Here is a 17,550-nt window from a genome sequence, read left to right as displayed (position 1 = left end):
CCTTTGTAATATGAAATTAATCACTCCTTTGGTAAGAATTAATACTGGGCATGAGACGACACAAATGAACAACTGCAAGGGTTTTACATTGTGGCGATACTATATTTCTTATTATAGAATGAAGATAGACAACATCATAATATATATGACTTGGGAACAATGTCATAAGAAAATTTTATTTCATACTACCCAATGTTTCAATAGCCCCTTGAATGCTGATGCTACTTTGGCGAGAAAGTGAAAGTCAGAATGTCCGGATCACATTCAAATTTCAACATGTCCACTTCGTTCAAGCTCACCCATGCTTCAATTCCAGTGCCACATTTGGTATCCAATAAAGAAAACAATTCAAATGGCATATTCACACTACCAAACGTCCTACTTGGCTTCCCCCAACCGAAATCAGCTTCATACACAGGGAACTTGGACATGCTTGTAAATGAACGAACTTCCACATTCTCATCACACATTCCTTCTCGAATTTCATTCACAAACTTGATCACATTCGAGAAAACATCATCACCACTTGTAATTTTTGCAAAATCCGTAAGATTTTTTTGTATCGTATTGCCTACTAGGCCAACCAAATCATGCAACTCCATGTTGCTCGTGTCCGACTTAAATTTGATCGGAACTAACATGTAGAAGTTCCCGAAAGAGCACTCTGGTGTCACCACACCGGTTCTTCCTCGTAACCCTACTGGAATGGACACCACGGAGTCCCTCAATTGGCCGTGTTTTGCACGGGCAACATTGATGAGGACCCTCCATATCAATGCTGTTACAACCTCCAGCTTTGAAGGTTGGCGTACTAGTACTTCAGTACCACCACCACCAACTTCGAGCATGCACTTGGCCTTCAAGTCCGATATTGTTTTGCCTTCAAACACGAAGTTTCTCGTGACAATCTTAGCAGCTGATCCGGTGTTCTTTGGTGGTGGCTGAGGCTTCAGTACTCCTGATAAATCTCTAGCCGGAAAAAGAGCAGCCAAGTCGAAACTAGGCCATTTTAGCACTTTACTGGTATCATCCAGTCCGTTCGTAATGGCCCATTCATGTACAAAAGTACTCATCGTGAAGCCATCAGCGATGATATGTGAAGCGTGTACAGTGAGAACGATACCTGTTACAAATAAAATTTGATTTTAATATTTTGTCTGTTAAGTATTTGGCATACATGAAGCATGCACTATAAAACATGCATTTTGCGCCTGTGGGTAAGAACGTGCATTTTGCGTGTAGGTCTTTACCACTTAGTTTTAAAAAAATAGCATCGCTCTAGAGATACAAATGAATTGAACTTGTTTATATTCAACTTGAGTTTGGATCGTCTAAAACTCAACTCAAGCTTAATTTCTTGGCTCATTTAGCGAACGAGCCTATGTTTAATAGTATTGAGCATGACTTATACATAAGTTTGTACGTATAAGTCCATGAATGAATGTAAGTTTATTAACATATTTATGTATATAAGCTTGTGAGACTCGTGTAACTTCACGAACAAGTCAAAACGATTTTGAACATAAACAATTTTTGTTATTAAAAAGAGTCAAGACTAAACTCAACGTTTTGAGTTTGTCACGATCCGAAGCCGAGCCCGAACAGGCTCAAGCTTGGCTAAGCTCAGTTCATTTGTAGTACTAATAAGAGCAAGGCTAACAATACCTCCGCATTTAAGCAGTGTGACTTGTATACCCACAATGGGGCTAGTGGCTAGAGTCGCTGCCCCAATGTCCCGTGGCACAAAATGATCTACAAGCCGAGTCGGAATCCTTTCTCCAACAATTTCAGAGAGCTCACAGTTCACTTGGGCCTCCAAATATGCAACCCCTTCGTCGTTACAATCGATCAAAAGCTCATCTTTTATATATCTTCCTGCTAGCGGATAAAAGCGAGTCAAGGTCTGGGATAATGATGTTTCCAACTGTTTGTGTATGTTTATATCTTTGGCGGTGTTGGTAGCTGCAGGTGCAGTGTAGAAGAACAAGAATGGCACGTGTGCCAGAGGAGCCAGCTGATCAAAGAAGGATAACTTGTAGGTTCGAAGGTGATCTGGAGTTGGAGATGATGGTTTTATCAACTTCCTGGACAAGATTTGAACCTCCATTGTAGCTTTTCTTAAGCTGAACGATCAGTTTGTGTTTTGATGATTGGAATGTGCAAGTTTGGATGAATGTTTAGACCCAAAGGAAGAGCATGCCAATTTATAATGATGTATATGAATGATGAGACTTAAAAACCAGCCATTCTAATTCATTACTATTAAAAGACGAAGAGAGCATGCACGTATCTGCCATGCTGTATGGTCCCATGAGTTGGAGTTAATAAGATAATGGGCATAAATACCGGAATCAGTTGGGTGAAGGAGGGATGATTTGCTCTCCGTAGTAAATATAATACAAAAATAGCACCTAGTAAATAAATACTCTGTATAGTTTCTCCTCTCATGATTGATGGAAGACACATTTGCAGCTGCATGCCATTCTTTTAGTAAAATGAATTATATAGTCAATTACTCAATTTGGTTTGGTTGTCTCAGATAGTCAATTACTGTCTCCAATCTCCATTCACAATAAAATTTTGGTGTGGCCCATCTTTCAATGTGGCATATTAATTTAATTGTGTATCCAACTGGTAACGAAAGCTATTCATATTTACCTAAAAAAAAAACCTATTCATTTTGAAAGTGTAACTATTATTCTCATCCTGAGCTTGACCTCACTTTTTTTTAATGTAATTATTTCTAAATATAACTAATAGGCAATTAATCAAACAAATTTAAGATTAAAGATTTTGTATGATTTTGTGGTATTTCTTTTATTTTTTAAAGTGAAGAATGTAGATTTGAGTTTTCAAGAGATAAATTAAACGTGTAAGCAGTGTGTGTTCTCTTGTCAATAAAAGAAAAAAATAAAATAAAATAAAAAATTGTCAGTTTTTTGCACAAATCCGATCTCTTCAAATGAATAAATTTCAGCTGTATTGGAACTTAAAAATTACTGGTGCTAAAACTTATTTGAAATTGCTAACAAAAAAAAGAAATTCCACTGTGATTCTGTGAAGATAAGAATAAATGAGTAAATTAAATAAGAAAGAAAATAAAAATAAAAAATAAAAAATAAAAAAACGAAAGGTCAAAGAGAGGCTACATGGCACCACCAGCTTCTAATACCTTGATGACCGGTAGGTTACACTGGCTAGGGGCTACATGCCACTGATCTTACTACCTGCAATCTATATGCCATCATATGAGAGAGCTCCACTAGAACCGGTGGTTGATTATTTTTGTGAGAATATAGTATCATCAAAAACATATTTAATTTGTTGTAAAAGTTGTGGGGTCCACATATTAATGTTGTGCATCAATTATATGAGTTATATGGTTGTGTGTGGGAAGCTATAATTGAAGGCCTAATTGGTCAACAAGAGATAAGGGAAAAAGTACAGAAAAGTTTGACCGAAAAATTTGTGTATGAATATGTGTGTGATGTTTTAGACACATTAAAAAGAAAAGAAATAATAAAAAGCTATTTATCTATTCTTTTGTTCTCATTTCCCGTATTTTATATTTATTACTTTATATTTTTTTTCATTTTTGTAAAACGTAATGACCACGAGACTCTGTCAATTAAAAAGAAAATTTTATTTTATTTTTTCACTTCAAAATGTAAGAAGAATAATTATTTATATTAAACTGTTCTTGTTCGTACTTTATAGATAATTAAAATTGTTGAGCCAGAAGTCTAACAAATACTTATTTATTTATTTATATTATTCTTACGGAAAAATAAATTGTTGAGCCCGAATCTCAAAAATAATAAATTATTTATATTTGATGATTTTTGCAAACCGAAGTTTTGCATATATTAATAAACTCTTTGTGAGTATATATTTGATACTCTTTGCAAACATGAAATTTCGCAAAACTTGTTGGCTGGGCGTGGAGTCCAAATGAACCTGAAGTTCTTTGACATGACGTAAACTGAAGTTTTGCAAAACGAAATATAAATTATATACTATTTTACGAAATACATGCCTTTATTAAATATTTTGTCTTTATATATATATATATATGTTCACATTTTGACTTTTCGTATATTTAAATTTTATTACAATCTTGACTGGCTTTTTGTATGTTTAAAATTTATTGCACTTGTGACTATTCCATGTATAAAAAATTATGGCTTTTCATATATGAAAAATTTTACAACAAGATTCGAATCGTTGGCCATTTAGAGCGCAAGTTGAGTTACCGAGCCACCAAGCCATTTCTTGTGATAAAAAAATTATTTTATCATTTACAGTTCCCTAATAATGTCAAATCTTACCAAGATTGAATTTATTGCCCTTGATATTTCGAACAAAAATTACCTATCATGGATCCTTGATGCCGAGATTCATCTCGATGCCATGAATCTTGGGTATACAATTAAAGCAGATAATGAAGCGTCCTTGCAATCTTTGCCATCATTTGGCTGAGGAATTAAAAACTGAATACCTAACGGTTAAAGACACATTCATCTTATGGAATAATTGAAAACAAGGAGCTCGTTTTGACACATCTGTGATTGCAGAATTTTAAAATCATAAGTGAGTATAATTCAGATCTTTTCAAAATCAGCTCACAATTAATTTTATGTAGAGAAAAAATCACTGATGAATACATGTTAGAAAATGGACATATGATCTTGAAAATGGACATATGATATAAACTGGAACTTCAATAATTGAAGGGGAAAAGGAATCATGCAACACCAATAAGTATATAAGTAATTTACCGAAATTATGGAAGATTAAAAAAAAAATGCATTAATACTGTACTGTGTAAACAGTCTATATATAAGTACAGAATTTGGACTTAAAACATATAGGATCTATACAATCCAACTAATTGTATTATTTGGATCATACTGTAATACGAAGTATATAAATAAATGATTCATCTGTGTCTCTAATCTACACACAATGCTGATAGAATAATAATAGAGTAGAACACACACACACATTTATATTTATATACCTGATTGGCAAATCCAATACCCATACCAAGGAGCATTCTTCCAACAATAAGCATTACGACATTTTTAGCGAAGCCATTGAAATAGCACCAGCACAGAAGAGAAATCCACCAAAGAGCATCGACCACCTTCGTCCGATTTCCCGGGTGACGACGGAGGCAATGGAGGAGGCGATAAGAGAAGCAAAATACAGTGATGATGTAAACATGGTCGGTGTTTCGCTGTCGAATTTACAGTACTGATTTGTTCCAGTTTCAAGCTTCTCCTTCCGGTTAATGGATGGGAAGAACTCTTCAAAGAAAGATGGCATGGACGTCACACCACCTATACATACACCATTAACAATAGCCTCAAACTCACCAACAAAAATAAAATAAGATAAAATTACAATAACAAACCAAACAAATTCTTGTGCTTGTGTCTTCATTATAGTTTCATTTGAGAACATGTATGATTGAACCACTAGTATGAAATTAAAATTATATATATATATACTGTAATATGTATATTCTTAATTAATATAAACAAATCTAAGATATATAAGATCATTTATTAATTGCACCCATGAAGTGCATAACAAAAATACATCTAAATAATTTTAACATATATATATATATATATATTGGATAATGGATAAGCTTGTATATATTAGGATAAAGAATGGACAATGTGATCCCCAAAGAAGGGGATGATTACACCAAAAGAGTACAGCCGACAGCCAACAGTAGTTAACAAACAAGATAAATAACTCTACAATTACTCTACTGCAACTGTGCACATAAATATTTATACAACAGGGAAACCAAGTTTAAAAATATTTATGTTTTGGTTTGTTGGTCTTATAAATCTAAGATATATAAGATCATTATTTTTTTTATATGTACACACATGTATTTATAAAAAAAAATGGGTTGAATAGATATTGACTTGAGGGGCAGAGCCAAGATTCAATGTAATGGGGAGTAGTATTAACAGTTTTACTAATATAATATAATAATATTTTAAGTCAAAAGTACTGTATGATCAATTATAAGCATACAAAAATATATCTAGCCAAAATTTGGCCAATTTGTTTCCAAAAATGCATTTTGCCTGTGGGTAAGAATGTGCATTTTGCTCACAGCTTTGTGTTGAGTCCTGCTTGGGCTTTCGTTATTTCTGTTGCTCCTTGGGGGCTGCCTTTGGGCTTGTATTTTGGTTAGCCTGGGCTAACTATTCTTATGTTCCTTCAAAGTTATTAATAAATATTTATTTACTTTTCAAAAAAAAAAAAAAAAAAAAGAATGTGCATTTTGCGTGTAGGTCTTGTCCACTTAGTTTTAATAAAATTGCATGAGAGAGGTAGGGATACAAATGATCGAATCGAGTTTGTTCATCTAAAACTCAACTCAGGCTTAATTTCTTGGCTCATTTAGCGAACGAGTCGATCTTGAATAGTATTGAGCCTGACTTATACATAAGTTTGTGTAAGTCCTTGAATGAATATATACAAGGTTATAAACATATTTATGTGCATACAATTGTAAGACTCGTATAGCTTCATGAACAAGTCACAACGATTTTGAACACGAATTTGAATAACTCTTGTTATTAATCGAAATCGAGACCATACTCAACTTTTCAAGTTTGTCACGATCCCAAGTTGAGCCTAAACAGGCTCAAGCTTGGCTAAACTCAATTCATTTGTAGTACTAATAAAAGCAAGGCTAACAATTATACCTCCGCATTTAAGCCGTGTGACTTGTATACCTACAATCGGGCTAGTGACTAGAGTCGCTGCCCCAATGTCCCGTGGCACAGAATGATCTGCAAGATGAATCGGAAGCCTTTCGCCAACAATTTCAGAGAGCTCACAGTTCGCATGGGCCTCCAAATATGCAACCCCTTCGTCGTTACAATCGATCAAAAGCTCATCTTTTATATATCTTCCTGCTAGCGGATAAAAGCGAGTCAAGGTCTGGGATAATGATGTTTCCAACTGTTTGTGTATGTTTATATCTTTGGCGGTGTTGGTAGCTGCACGTGCAGAGTAGAAGAAAAAGAATGGCACGTGTGCCGGAGGAGCCAGCTGATCAAAGAAGGATAACTTGTAGGTTCTAAGGTGATCTGGAGTTGGAGATGATGGTTTTATCAACTTCCTGGACAAGATTTGAACCTCCATTGTAGCTTTTCTTAAGCTGATCGATCAGTTTGTGTTTTGTGTTTTGATGGTTGGAATGTGCAAGTTTGGATGAATGTTTAGACCCAAAGAAAGAGAATGCCAATTTATAATGATGTATATGAATGATGAGACTTAAGCCAACCATTCTAATTCATTAGTATTAAAAGAAAGAATGCACGTATCTGCCATGCACTGTGGGGTCCTATGGGTTGGAGTTAATAAGATAATGGGCATGGTCCTATGCCTTGGCTCTCCGTAGTAAATATATAAAATAAAAAAGTTATTGCATAAATAATGTAAAGTAGTTAATATTACATAATCGATCTATAATTATTACATAAATAATTTAATACTATAAGAGTAGCAATACTTGGCCGAACTCTCACAATGAATATGTCCTACAAATTTTGGTTGGTGTCTTTATCCAATAGAAATAAGTAGATTCATGCTATATTCAAGGGGTCAATTGCACCCCTATTTTTTTTTTTTTTACTAATATATTCCACTATTTTTGTCATTTTGATATATATACTTACAAAATAGTACCATTGCTCCTCTTAAAATTATTTAAAAATTCATTATTATCTTCTCCTCGCATGAATTTCTAAAACCATCGTACTTATACGTCAAGAATTCACTTTAAATAATCGATTGAGAATCATCTTCCAGTACTATAATACAAAAATAGCACCTAGTAAATAAATACTCGGTAATGTTTCTCCTCTCATGATTGATGGAAGGCACATTGCAGCTACCATTCTTTTAGTCAAACGAATTATATATGTATCACTTAATTTGGTTTGGTTGTCTAAGATTTTATCAGGTAGTCAATTACTGTCTCCGATCTCCATTCACAACAAAATTTTGGTGTGGACCATCTTTCAATGTGGCATATTTAATTGTGTATCCATTTTAAAAGTTAAATTTCATTCGCTTTGTTTTGTGCGACTGTTATTCTCATCCTGAGCTTGACGTCACAATTTTTTAATGTAATTATTTCTAAATATAAGTAATAGGTAATTAATCGAACAAATTTAAGATTGTATGACTTGGTGGTTACTCCTTTGTCTTTTACTGTAGATGACGAGGGTTTAAGTCTTCAAAAATATAAATTAAACATGTAAATTATGTGTGTTTTCTTGTTAATGAAAAAATAAAAATTTGTCAGTTTTATCCACAAATCCGATCCCCTCAAATGAATAAATTTCGGCTGTATTGGAACTTGAAAATTTCTGGTGCTAAAACTTATTTGAAATTGCTAATCAAAAAAGAAATTCCACTGTGATTATGTGAAGATAAGAATAAATGAGTAAATTAAATAAGAAAGAAAATAGTTTTTTTTTTTTTAAAAAAAAAAAAACACAAAAGGCCAAGGAGAGGCTACATGGCACCACGAGCATCTAATACCTTGATGACCAGTAGGTTTCAGCGGCTAGTGGCTACATGCCACTGACCTTACTACCTGCAATCTATATGCCATCATATGAGAGAGCTCCACTGGACCGGTAGTTTATTTTTGTGAGAATATAGTATCATCGAAAAATATTTAATTGTTATTTCTTGTTATCAAGAAAAATAGTGAATAAGAAAAGTCGCATCAATGATTGATGTTTGATATCACTAAATAGATTAGATGATGGAAAAATTACTAATGAAGTTTAGGAAAGGTTACACTACGAATCCATATCTAATATAACAATACAAATTTTTCCTAGAGGAAGACTTAATAATTCTACTTGGTCTATCTCATTATAGACTTTTCTTCAACAATTCTGCTTCAATACTTGATTGACTTAGGGAACAATGTTATAAATGAGATCACCAACACTAATATCAAATGCCTAATGGATACTAGCTCATGTAATTAAAACCAAACTTAAAATTGTGAAACTCACAATAAAATAATGTTTCAACAACATCCACATATATATATATACGAAAATGATCTCTTGGGTGAGTAAGAAATTTTCATACCAAACATGGTGCATGTGATTGTTGGATATGTATAAGCATATGTTAATTAGGAGTGTACAAAAAAATTGTAAAATCGAACCAAACCGAATATTATAATGCACTTGATTATCTTATGACACTCATTTTTGTTTGATTGTCCAAGATAGTAAATTTGTGTAGCATGAGTTCTACTTAGAAATGAGTACTTATCGTAATAATCTCTCTTTGCCCTACTGAAATGATATGTTCTTTGTGGCCATCAATTTCAAATAATACTTTCACCAACCCTACTAAATGTCATGTGCGCCCATCAATTTCAATTCACTTAAAGCCCACTTTATTCGCTCAGAGATGTTGGAGATACGTGTTGCAATGACATAGGTCCCAAGATGAATTCTTCTTTTTTTTTTCCTTTTTTTTTTTATTATTATTATACGTAGGTCCCAAGATCCACGATCCATCTAAAAAGTTTCTCTCTTTCTAGCTTTCCTTGTGCTATGTTCGAATTAGAAGAGAGGAAGAAGGACAAATGAAAAAAAGAAGAAGGAAATAACAAACTTTCTAAAGTATTGTTTGATAATTAAATTCAAAATTAAATAGTTAATTCATAATAGATTAAATGTATATTCAATAAAATACTTTTCATAATGCATTTTAAATATTACTCCTTAAAAAGTAAGAGTCATTAAAAATAAGGTGACAACAATTTCATTTCTGAGTGCGTGCTGCGTCATTTTAAATAGCACTTAATTAAATAAAAAAATATATATAAATAAAAATTCTAAATATTCAATTAACATTTAAAACCTCAGAACTTTTTAATTTTGTCAAACACCACCTAAGTTAATGGTATAAGAATTGACCTAATTCTGTTTTGAGCAACATACTACTAGTGAATGAATACACATTAATGGGCTCTTCCAAAAGTCCATGTGGCCTATGTAATTGGTTTAGTTTTAGTTTACCTAATTCGGCTGGTCCAGTTTTGGTTGTACACTTGGCCTACCAATAAATTCAATAATACCTCACTAACCCCTTGAAATGCCATTATTATATCCTCCCAAAATTGAGAGGTAACGGAGGGAAAAAAAAAATAAGAGCTTATTAGCTCTCCTCCTTTTTAAAGAGATTGAATGTTCGAATCTTGATAGGGGTACAATTTATTGGCTATATATTTATTTGAACTTTCGAAAAAAAGAAATAAATAAGATACTTAATTCAAGTTACCCATTTTATCCCCATATTTATAATAGAATTGATTTCTCTTGAACCTTTCTGCTGATAATTGCATTTCCAGAAGGAAGACCACTTTTTTTATTTTATTAATTTATTGTCTTTATTTATTCATTTATTTTGCCTCTTATCGGGGCTGATGATTAGGCAGTCCAGAAGCAAGACAAAGAAAGTCAAAATATCAGGGTTGCTTAGAAGGCCCAACCCAAATTCAGATTCCATTTATGAGCCTTTGAGAATGCCCCAAATCTATTGTCAATGTTTGTTTGAAGGCCTGAGTTACTTCCCACAATGGCACAAACCAATAATGAACTCTGTCCCCATTTCATCAAACATTCTAATTTATGCTATCACTGCCTTATTTATTCATATTTTAATTTTATTACAAATCTTGATGAAAAATCAACAATACAAAAACAACATGTATCTGAAGAATTCCCCAAAATGAAACCTTCGGTCAAGCAATGGATAATAATTGAGTAACGATACTTATACCGATTTGTTGCATAGTACATGTAATTGGAGTATATGTAATGATACTTGCACTGATTTTTTTATTACTTATTTATGCATAGTACATGTAATTAGAGGGTCCACTTCTTTATTTATGTGATTTGTTGTAATGAATTGTTAGACCTATTTCTTTTAATCGATCCATTTATGCATAAATAAAAAAGTGAGACCCTCTATTTATATGTACCATGCATAAATAACCAATCAGAAACATTCGGTGCAATAATTCGGTGCAATAGGGATACCATTTTCATTAGCAACTAATAATAGGGAGTCCAATACCATAAATTGGACTAATTTAATGCGAGTAAAAATTGATGTCATCGTGGCATTAAAAATATTAATGACATCATAATAATATTAGCCACCACTCACATAAATTAATTAGAATTACTTGAAATTTCGAATTTTAAATCATTATTTTCATTCATCAGCCATTTAAAAAAAAAAACCATTAATTTAAAAATAAATTAAATTAAAACTATAATGGATTTAGTTTAATCCTTTTAACTTTTTGAACAAATGACTAATTTAATGAGTTAAATTTTTATGACGTAATCGATCAAACGTCAGTAAATTGGTCGGCCTCCTCCAAACACAACAAAAACACATTCGTCACAAAGCACAAAAACCACCACCTGGACCTTTTAAACAAATCCGAATGGAGCAGTCCCGTGTCCCGTGCGATTGCCACGTCATCACAAACCAACGTGTTAAAATACGAAGTCCAAAACTTAGTTGCCAGCCAGGTAGGAGACAAAGTCAAACATGTCACAATACTTCCTAGTTAAGTATTAGTGTGAACGGCGGAATGCCAGCTGGACAACTCATCACACATCAACTTCCGTTTTTGCGCGTCCGTATCGTATATTGTATTCGCTTCACCTTCACGTGTGGCATCACATTTTCTATAAAAGCACACACTTCACTTCAATTCTTTATTTTCAACTGCTAAGTAGAGAGCCACACAAAATCAAACACGGAAGCCTGACTTGTGTGTGAACCCAAACTTAATACATAAGATATAGAAAGTCAAACCATACACTACTACTGACACACTTTCAACTCAATGGATCATGCCTCCAGTGACTCCGACCCACATCCGTTCTGGTCGAATTCCCGGCCATCCGTCGTCCCGGATACACCATCGACGTCCAATTCCGACACCCGACGTGCCACCCATTCCGATGAAGAGGTTATACTGGCGTCAAGTCGACCTAAAAAGCGCGCAGGCAGAAAAAAGTTCAAGGAGACTAGGCATCCAGTGTACAGGGGAGTCAGGCAGAGAAATACGAATAGGTGGGTTTGTGAGCTAAGAGAACCGAATAGGCAAACCCGGATTTGGCTAGGGACGTACCCTACAGCTGAGATGGCTGCTCGGGCTCATGACGTGGCTGCATTGGCGCTTAAGGGCCACGGGGCGTGTCTCAATTTCGCTGACTCCGTGTGGTGCTTGCCCCTCCCGAGTTCGAAGGATGCTAAGGACATTAGGAAGGCGGCGGCTGAGGCGGCGGAAGAATTCCGGCCAAGGGATCGGTGTGACAACACTAGTGGAGGTGAGGCAAGGCAGGAGGCTTCTGATGGAGCTTCTAGCAGTAAAGAGGTGACAGGAAATGTGAAGACTTTCCCGGAAAATGAAAAGACTTTGCGGGAAAATGTGTCGTATGTGGATGAGGAAGCTATGTTTGACATGCCGGGATTGCTTGTCAACATGGCAGAAGGCCTCTTAATCTCCCCGCCTTCTTCTTTAGGGCAAAATTTCAGTGGCGGTGACATGGAAAGTGATGTTGATGTGCCATTGTGGAGTTACTCAATTTGATAGATTGGACTTGAGGTTAGGCCATTTTTTCGTTCTTTTTAATTGTGTGCGGTACGTGTAGTACCAAAACAGAGATTTTTTTTTTTTTTTTTTCGGAAGTTAGTACCAAAGCAGAGTTGCAAGCATAACTTATTAAAAACTATGTATAGTTTGACAGGTTATGGTGTAATACAAATTTGTTCGGTATTCAGGGTATTATTCTTTTTGTTTGTCCATGGAAAGAACAAATCTTAAATTGTGAAACTTTATTAATTTTACACTGGGAAGCTTAAAAACAATGAATTTATATATATATATATATATATATATATATATATATATATATAAGATAGAGAACAGAGCATAATTAATTGAGTTTGTGACACTTCAACGAATTAACCTTGAGGAATATGCTTAGTCAAGCATGAGCAAGTGCCCTTCTATTTTATGGTGTTAAATATGCTTAGTCAAGCATGAGCAAGTGCCCTTCTATTTTATGGTGTTAAATTGTGCTTCAAAATTAATTTCACAATATATATATATATATATATATATATATATAATTAGCTTTTCAAGTACGAAAGTAATACAATCTTATTTACAAACATGAATGTATCTTAAATAAATGCATTTGCACATGGTCATACTTGGCTTTTAAAATTCTCCATGAATTTTATAAATATGATTTAATTTGAATTATGTAAAGCCTACTATTTGTTAGTGTGATCCATAGGTGCATAAACATGATAAAAGTTTCAAATCGATATAATTACCGACTTTATTATTGATTTGAATACTTAAAAAGGAAAGAGATCAGTCATTGTCCATCATTAATTAAGAGTTTAAGGTTGAAATAGCGAGAACAAAAATTCTATCGTCAATACAACAGTACTCAACTTATTAATTAATGAATTTAAAAAATAACACACATATATGAAGCATTCATAAGATGTCTATAAAAGGACCACACCTTGCTCACTTGAAATCATCAACTAAACTCAAGTTTATGTTTGTATTTGTAACAATTCTCACATTTTTCGGACATAATATTATCGAGTAGAGACTTCCCATGAAGTTACCCATCTTGGTACTGATTCAAGGTAAGCACCCTTAATTTTAGAATTTTAAAGACTCCACAGTTATAATAATTTTAGAACGCATTTCACCTTTTTTAAATAATATAAAATCATGATAACTTGTAACCAATCAATGTAATAACTGGTTCAATGTATCACACCCGCCGCAGAAATCACACACGGTATGCGAGAAGCAATTACACCACTTGTGTGTTGTTTTATCTAATTTTTGTCATTTTTGTAGGTTCAAGTTACCATTTTGCCAACACATGATCCACACAACCCTTTGTTGAAATTGTTGTGGTTGCAAATCCACCAACACCCTTGTCTTGTTGGAATTGGAAGTTGTCAAAGGGAAACAATTTAATGCTTCATCGGCAGAAGTGGTGTGATCGTGACCAGCTATATTTTTCTGAGAATGACAACAGTACATGAACTGAAAACTTTGCTACGACTACATAATCAAATTGCAGGTTCAATTAAATGCAATATTTCGTATATAAATACAAATACAAATAGAGAATATGTCAGAGAAGTGTGGGCCCAATCACAAATGACATTATGTTATGGTTTCACACAATATTCACTGGACATTTTCAAATTTAAAAAATATATTATTTGTTAATTACAAAATAAATTACTCGAAAGGGAACACCTCCCCAATCAAAAGATATTTAATGCATCAGATATAATATGTCATCGGTATGCAAATATAATTTTATATAAAATTAGTCCTACTTATTTTTTAAAAACTACTTTAAACTAATTGTTATATTGATTTTTTTTACGGGATATACCATGTCACCTCCACAACCTAGTAATTTACAATAAAAAGTATCATTGTATTTGTCTTTATTCCATTTAAATGGAATGGAGCACATGGATTCAATTTTTTATTTTTTTTTATTCTTCCCTATTATATACCATGTGTACTTTTAAATTTAATTTTTTACAATCAATTTTTATTACTTCGTCCCAATTATCTTTTGATCAATCCTTATATTAATTATCTTCAAGGCTAACAACTCTTCCTCTTCTAACGGCGCACTATTAGATCTACATTGAGTATTACCATACTACCTAAATTTACTTTGTAACATTCTTATTTTTGCTACATCAATACATTGTTCTTGTGTTTTTTTCAACATTACGTTATGTTTCATATAATATAACAGACCTAATAACCATTTTATAATAAGAAAAAAAAAAAAAAAATTATTTGATATTCATTTGTCACAAAGAACAAAACTAATTTGCCTCCATTTCGTGGGACTCGGCGCCAACCCACTTGCATCACCATCGCAGCTAAGTTGCCTCAATGGAAGTGTGGTCCAGAGATACCAAGATCACACTTCCATGTGTATACTTGGCCCTTCAACAATTCTAAAAAGATTGCTACTAGTAAGAGTGGAATTCAATCCTTACACTTGATAACAACAATAGAAGCAATCGAATGTAGTTATTATTATTAAGCTTTTGAGTTTATAGAAAATCATGACTAGAACTAAGTAGCAGTGGAGCACGTATGCTTCTGTACATAAGGGAACATGTTTGTATCATGTCTGACATGCTAATGTGCAATACTAGCAATGTGGAGAGAGAGAGAGAGTGTGTGTTTTATCGAGAATATGAAAGCGACAAAATTTAAATCATAAGAACGAGAGTGAAAAGTTTTTTTTTTTTCACCTAACAAGGAGAGTGAGAAAAAGGATGGAGTGAGTCAAACCTGAGGTCCCACACAATTCAGGAGAATATCTCTACCAACTCAGCTACCCAACTCATCCCAATTATTTTCTTCATACTAAAACAGAGCTACAAATATTGATTAATTCAAAAATATGTATAGTTTGACAAGTTAAGGTGTAATATAAATTTGTTTTGTATTCAGGGTATAATTCTATTGGTTTGTTGTTGTAAAGAACAAATCTTAGATGGGTAAAAACTTCTTCAATTCTACATGGGAAACTTAATAACCATTGAAAAATTATAATTCGTAGAAATGGAAACAGAGCAAACATAATTGACTGTCAATTAACCAATAACCTTGAGGACTCAAATCTTTAAGGAATCAGATTTTATTTTTTGAAATGATAAAGCGCACACACTTTTGCTTACGCTAGATCTTGAACTCCTCACCTTCTCTTTGAGAATGAAAAAATTATACCATTAACCAAAGTCAAACATAAACAATTAATCTTTTAATTCATGGTTCAAAGGAAGAGGTTAAAGGGGAACAATTTAACGCCTTGTGAGCAAATTTTTTGTGAACTTGCTATAAATAATGATTTCCAGACTCAATATTTTGTTGAATAATGATTCTCTGACTTAATAGTCTAGCGGATTAAAATTTTGAGTTAGACTATTAGATTTGAACAGAATTGTCCCTGCTCACACCATTTGATATTACACAATAAAATAACCATACAATATAATAAATGTATTATAGTCATTTCATAGAAAATGTGGGAAGTATAATTATTCAGGACCACACCTCTATGCATACTTGGCCCATTAGTTTATTTACTCCAAAAACCATACAAATTAATGGAGCGGATCACTTTTGATGTGGGACTCACTTCAACAATGGATAAGGAATTACAGTCCCACGGACAAGAAGATTGCTGCTACAGTGGAGTACAAGCAATCCAATGCAGTTAAGCTTCACTAGTGTGCAAATTAAGATATATTCATATATCTACATCATGGAGTGATTTGGATTATGATTTTATCATATGAATACTTTATCTCCACTTGCGCCATTCTTTTCAAGAATGCTTCGCTTGTCTTGACCAAGTCTTCTTTCAATTGGTAATGGTGCACTAAGGTTTATGTTTGAATTTTGAATAATGATTCGAGTTTTAAAGGACCCCACACTAATCCAAACTAAGACTAAATGATATCAACCAAATTTTTTTTTTTTTTTTTTTTTTTTTTTTTAATAGTAAAAATGTTAATAGTTAGTGGTTAAAGGAGAGAAGAAGGGTGTCAGGTTTGAACTTAGGTTCTCAAACATTGAGAATAACCTAACCAGTTAACATAGCAGTAATTAAGCCTAACTTAATTGAAATGACGCAAGGTTGATAGATCATTTTATAATTTGAAGTTTTTTTTTTTTGGAACACCTAAGACAAATCCATAATATTGGGGCGGCGGGGTTTTTTTAATACTCTTAGGGTGTAATGATAAAATTTCAAAGGTATATAATTGAAAATAAGAAAAATTAAAATTACTTAATGTTATGGCCCATTTATCGCAACGCCCTTGGACTAACCCAGACGCCTTTAGGGTCAGGCGCTTGGCTTGACTTGACACCGGATCAAGGATTGAATTTGAGTCTGATATTAACTATAACGGATGAACGTTTGTCCATTTATTCAAAAGTTTAAGTTATAGGGTAGTGTTGTATACCCACTTATTTATATACACTTTAATCCTATCAAAATTCAATGTTAGACAAATATTCCATTGTTATCTCAATTTTTAGGATGCGAGGCGAAAAATAAATACAAATTTGTTGCTAAAGATCGAATGAATTTTTGAAAAACCAAATATGAAAGTCAACAAAGTGAAATGACTTTATTAAGACTGATCCAATTTAGATAAAGATAATATAAAAAGCTTTTTCAAATGCCCGAGTGGTTTGAGGATTAGATATGATGTCGGGTGAGTCGGTTATAGCTCATGAATTACATATGTGGTGTACGCGTGATGTAGATTGCTGGTTGGAGACACCCTAAAATAACGAAACAATAAATAACGAGTGGTTTGAGAATTGATTAGCTATGATGTCGGGTGAGT

At 33.4% G+C, this 17,550-nt stretch overlaps 2 protein-coding genes across 2 annotated transcripts; one reads left to right on the top strand and one right to left on the bottom strand.

Annotated features, from left to right (window-relative positions):
* Nucleotides 1-193: 193 nt before the first annotated feature.
* On the bottom strand, nt 194-7,298 carry LOC132281538 (pelargonidin 3-O-(6-caffeoylglucoside) 5-O-(6-O-malonylglucoside) 4'''-malonyltransferase-like). Its single transcript, XM_059783235.1, has 4 exons — nt 6,738-7,298; nt 5,075-5,342; nt 1,666-2,123; nt 194-1,123 (listed from the first exon to the last, which is right to left on the bottom strand). The coding sequence occupies exons 1-4, from the start codon at nt 7,177-7,179 to the stop codon at nt 222-224; spliced, it is 2,070 nt and encodes a 689-aa protein (XP_059639218.1). The 5' UTR covers nt 7,180-7,298; the 3' UTR covers nt 194-221.
* Nucleotides 7,299-11,850: 4,552 nt separating this feature from the next.
* Nucleotides 11,851-12,970, top strand: LOC132285649 (dehydration-responsive element-binding protein 1B-like). The gene has a single exon (XM_059787844.1). It carries the CDS (start codon nt 11,948-11,950, stop codon nt 12,695-12,697), a length of 750 nt encoding a protein of 249 aa, XP_059643827.1. The 5' UTR covers nt 11,851-11,947; the 3' UTR covers nt 12,698-12,970.
* The last annotated feature ends 4,580 nt before the right edge of the window (nt 12,971-17,550 follow it).

This window comes from Cornus florida, unplaced genomic scaffold (assembly GCF_030987335.1).
Source record: "Cornus florida cultivar Cherokee Brave unplaced genomic scaffold, ASM3098733v1 CherokeeBrave_3.0.0_Hap2_Chr11, whole genome shotgun sequence".
In the NCBI taxonomy this organism is placed as follows: Eukaryota; Viridiplantae; Streptophyta; class Magnoliopsida; order Cornales; family Cornaceae; genus Cornus; species Cornus florida.
This window is presented reverse-complemented; position numbering and strand designations above follow the sequence as displayed.

Coding starts and splice junctions, on each gene's coding strand:
- LOC132281538 (XM_059783235.1), bottom strand. CDS start 7,179: ATGGAGGTTCAAATCTTGTCCAGGAAGTTGATAAAACCATCATCTCCA. Junction 5,343..6,737: donor CACACGGCTTAAATGCGGAG/GTATAATTGTTA, acceptor GTGTATGTATAG/GTGGTGTGACGTCCATGCCA. Junction 1,124..1,665: donor CACACTGCTTAAATGCGGAG/GTATTGTTAGCC, acceptor TATTTGTAACAG/GTATCGTTCTCACTGTACAC.
- LOC132285649 (XM_059787844.1), top strand. CDS start 11,948: ATGGATCATGCCTCCAGTGACTCCGACCCACATCCGTTCTGGTCGAAT.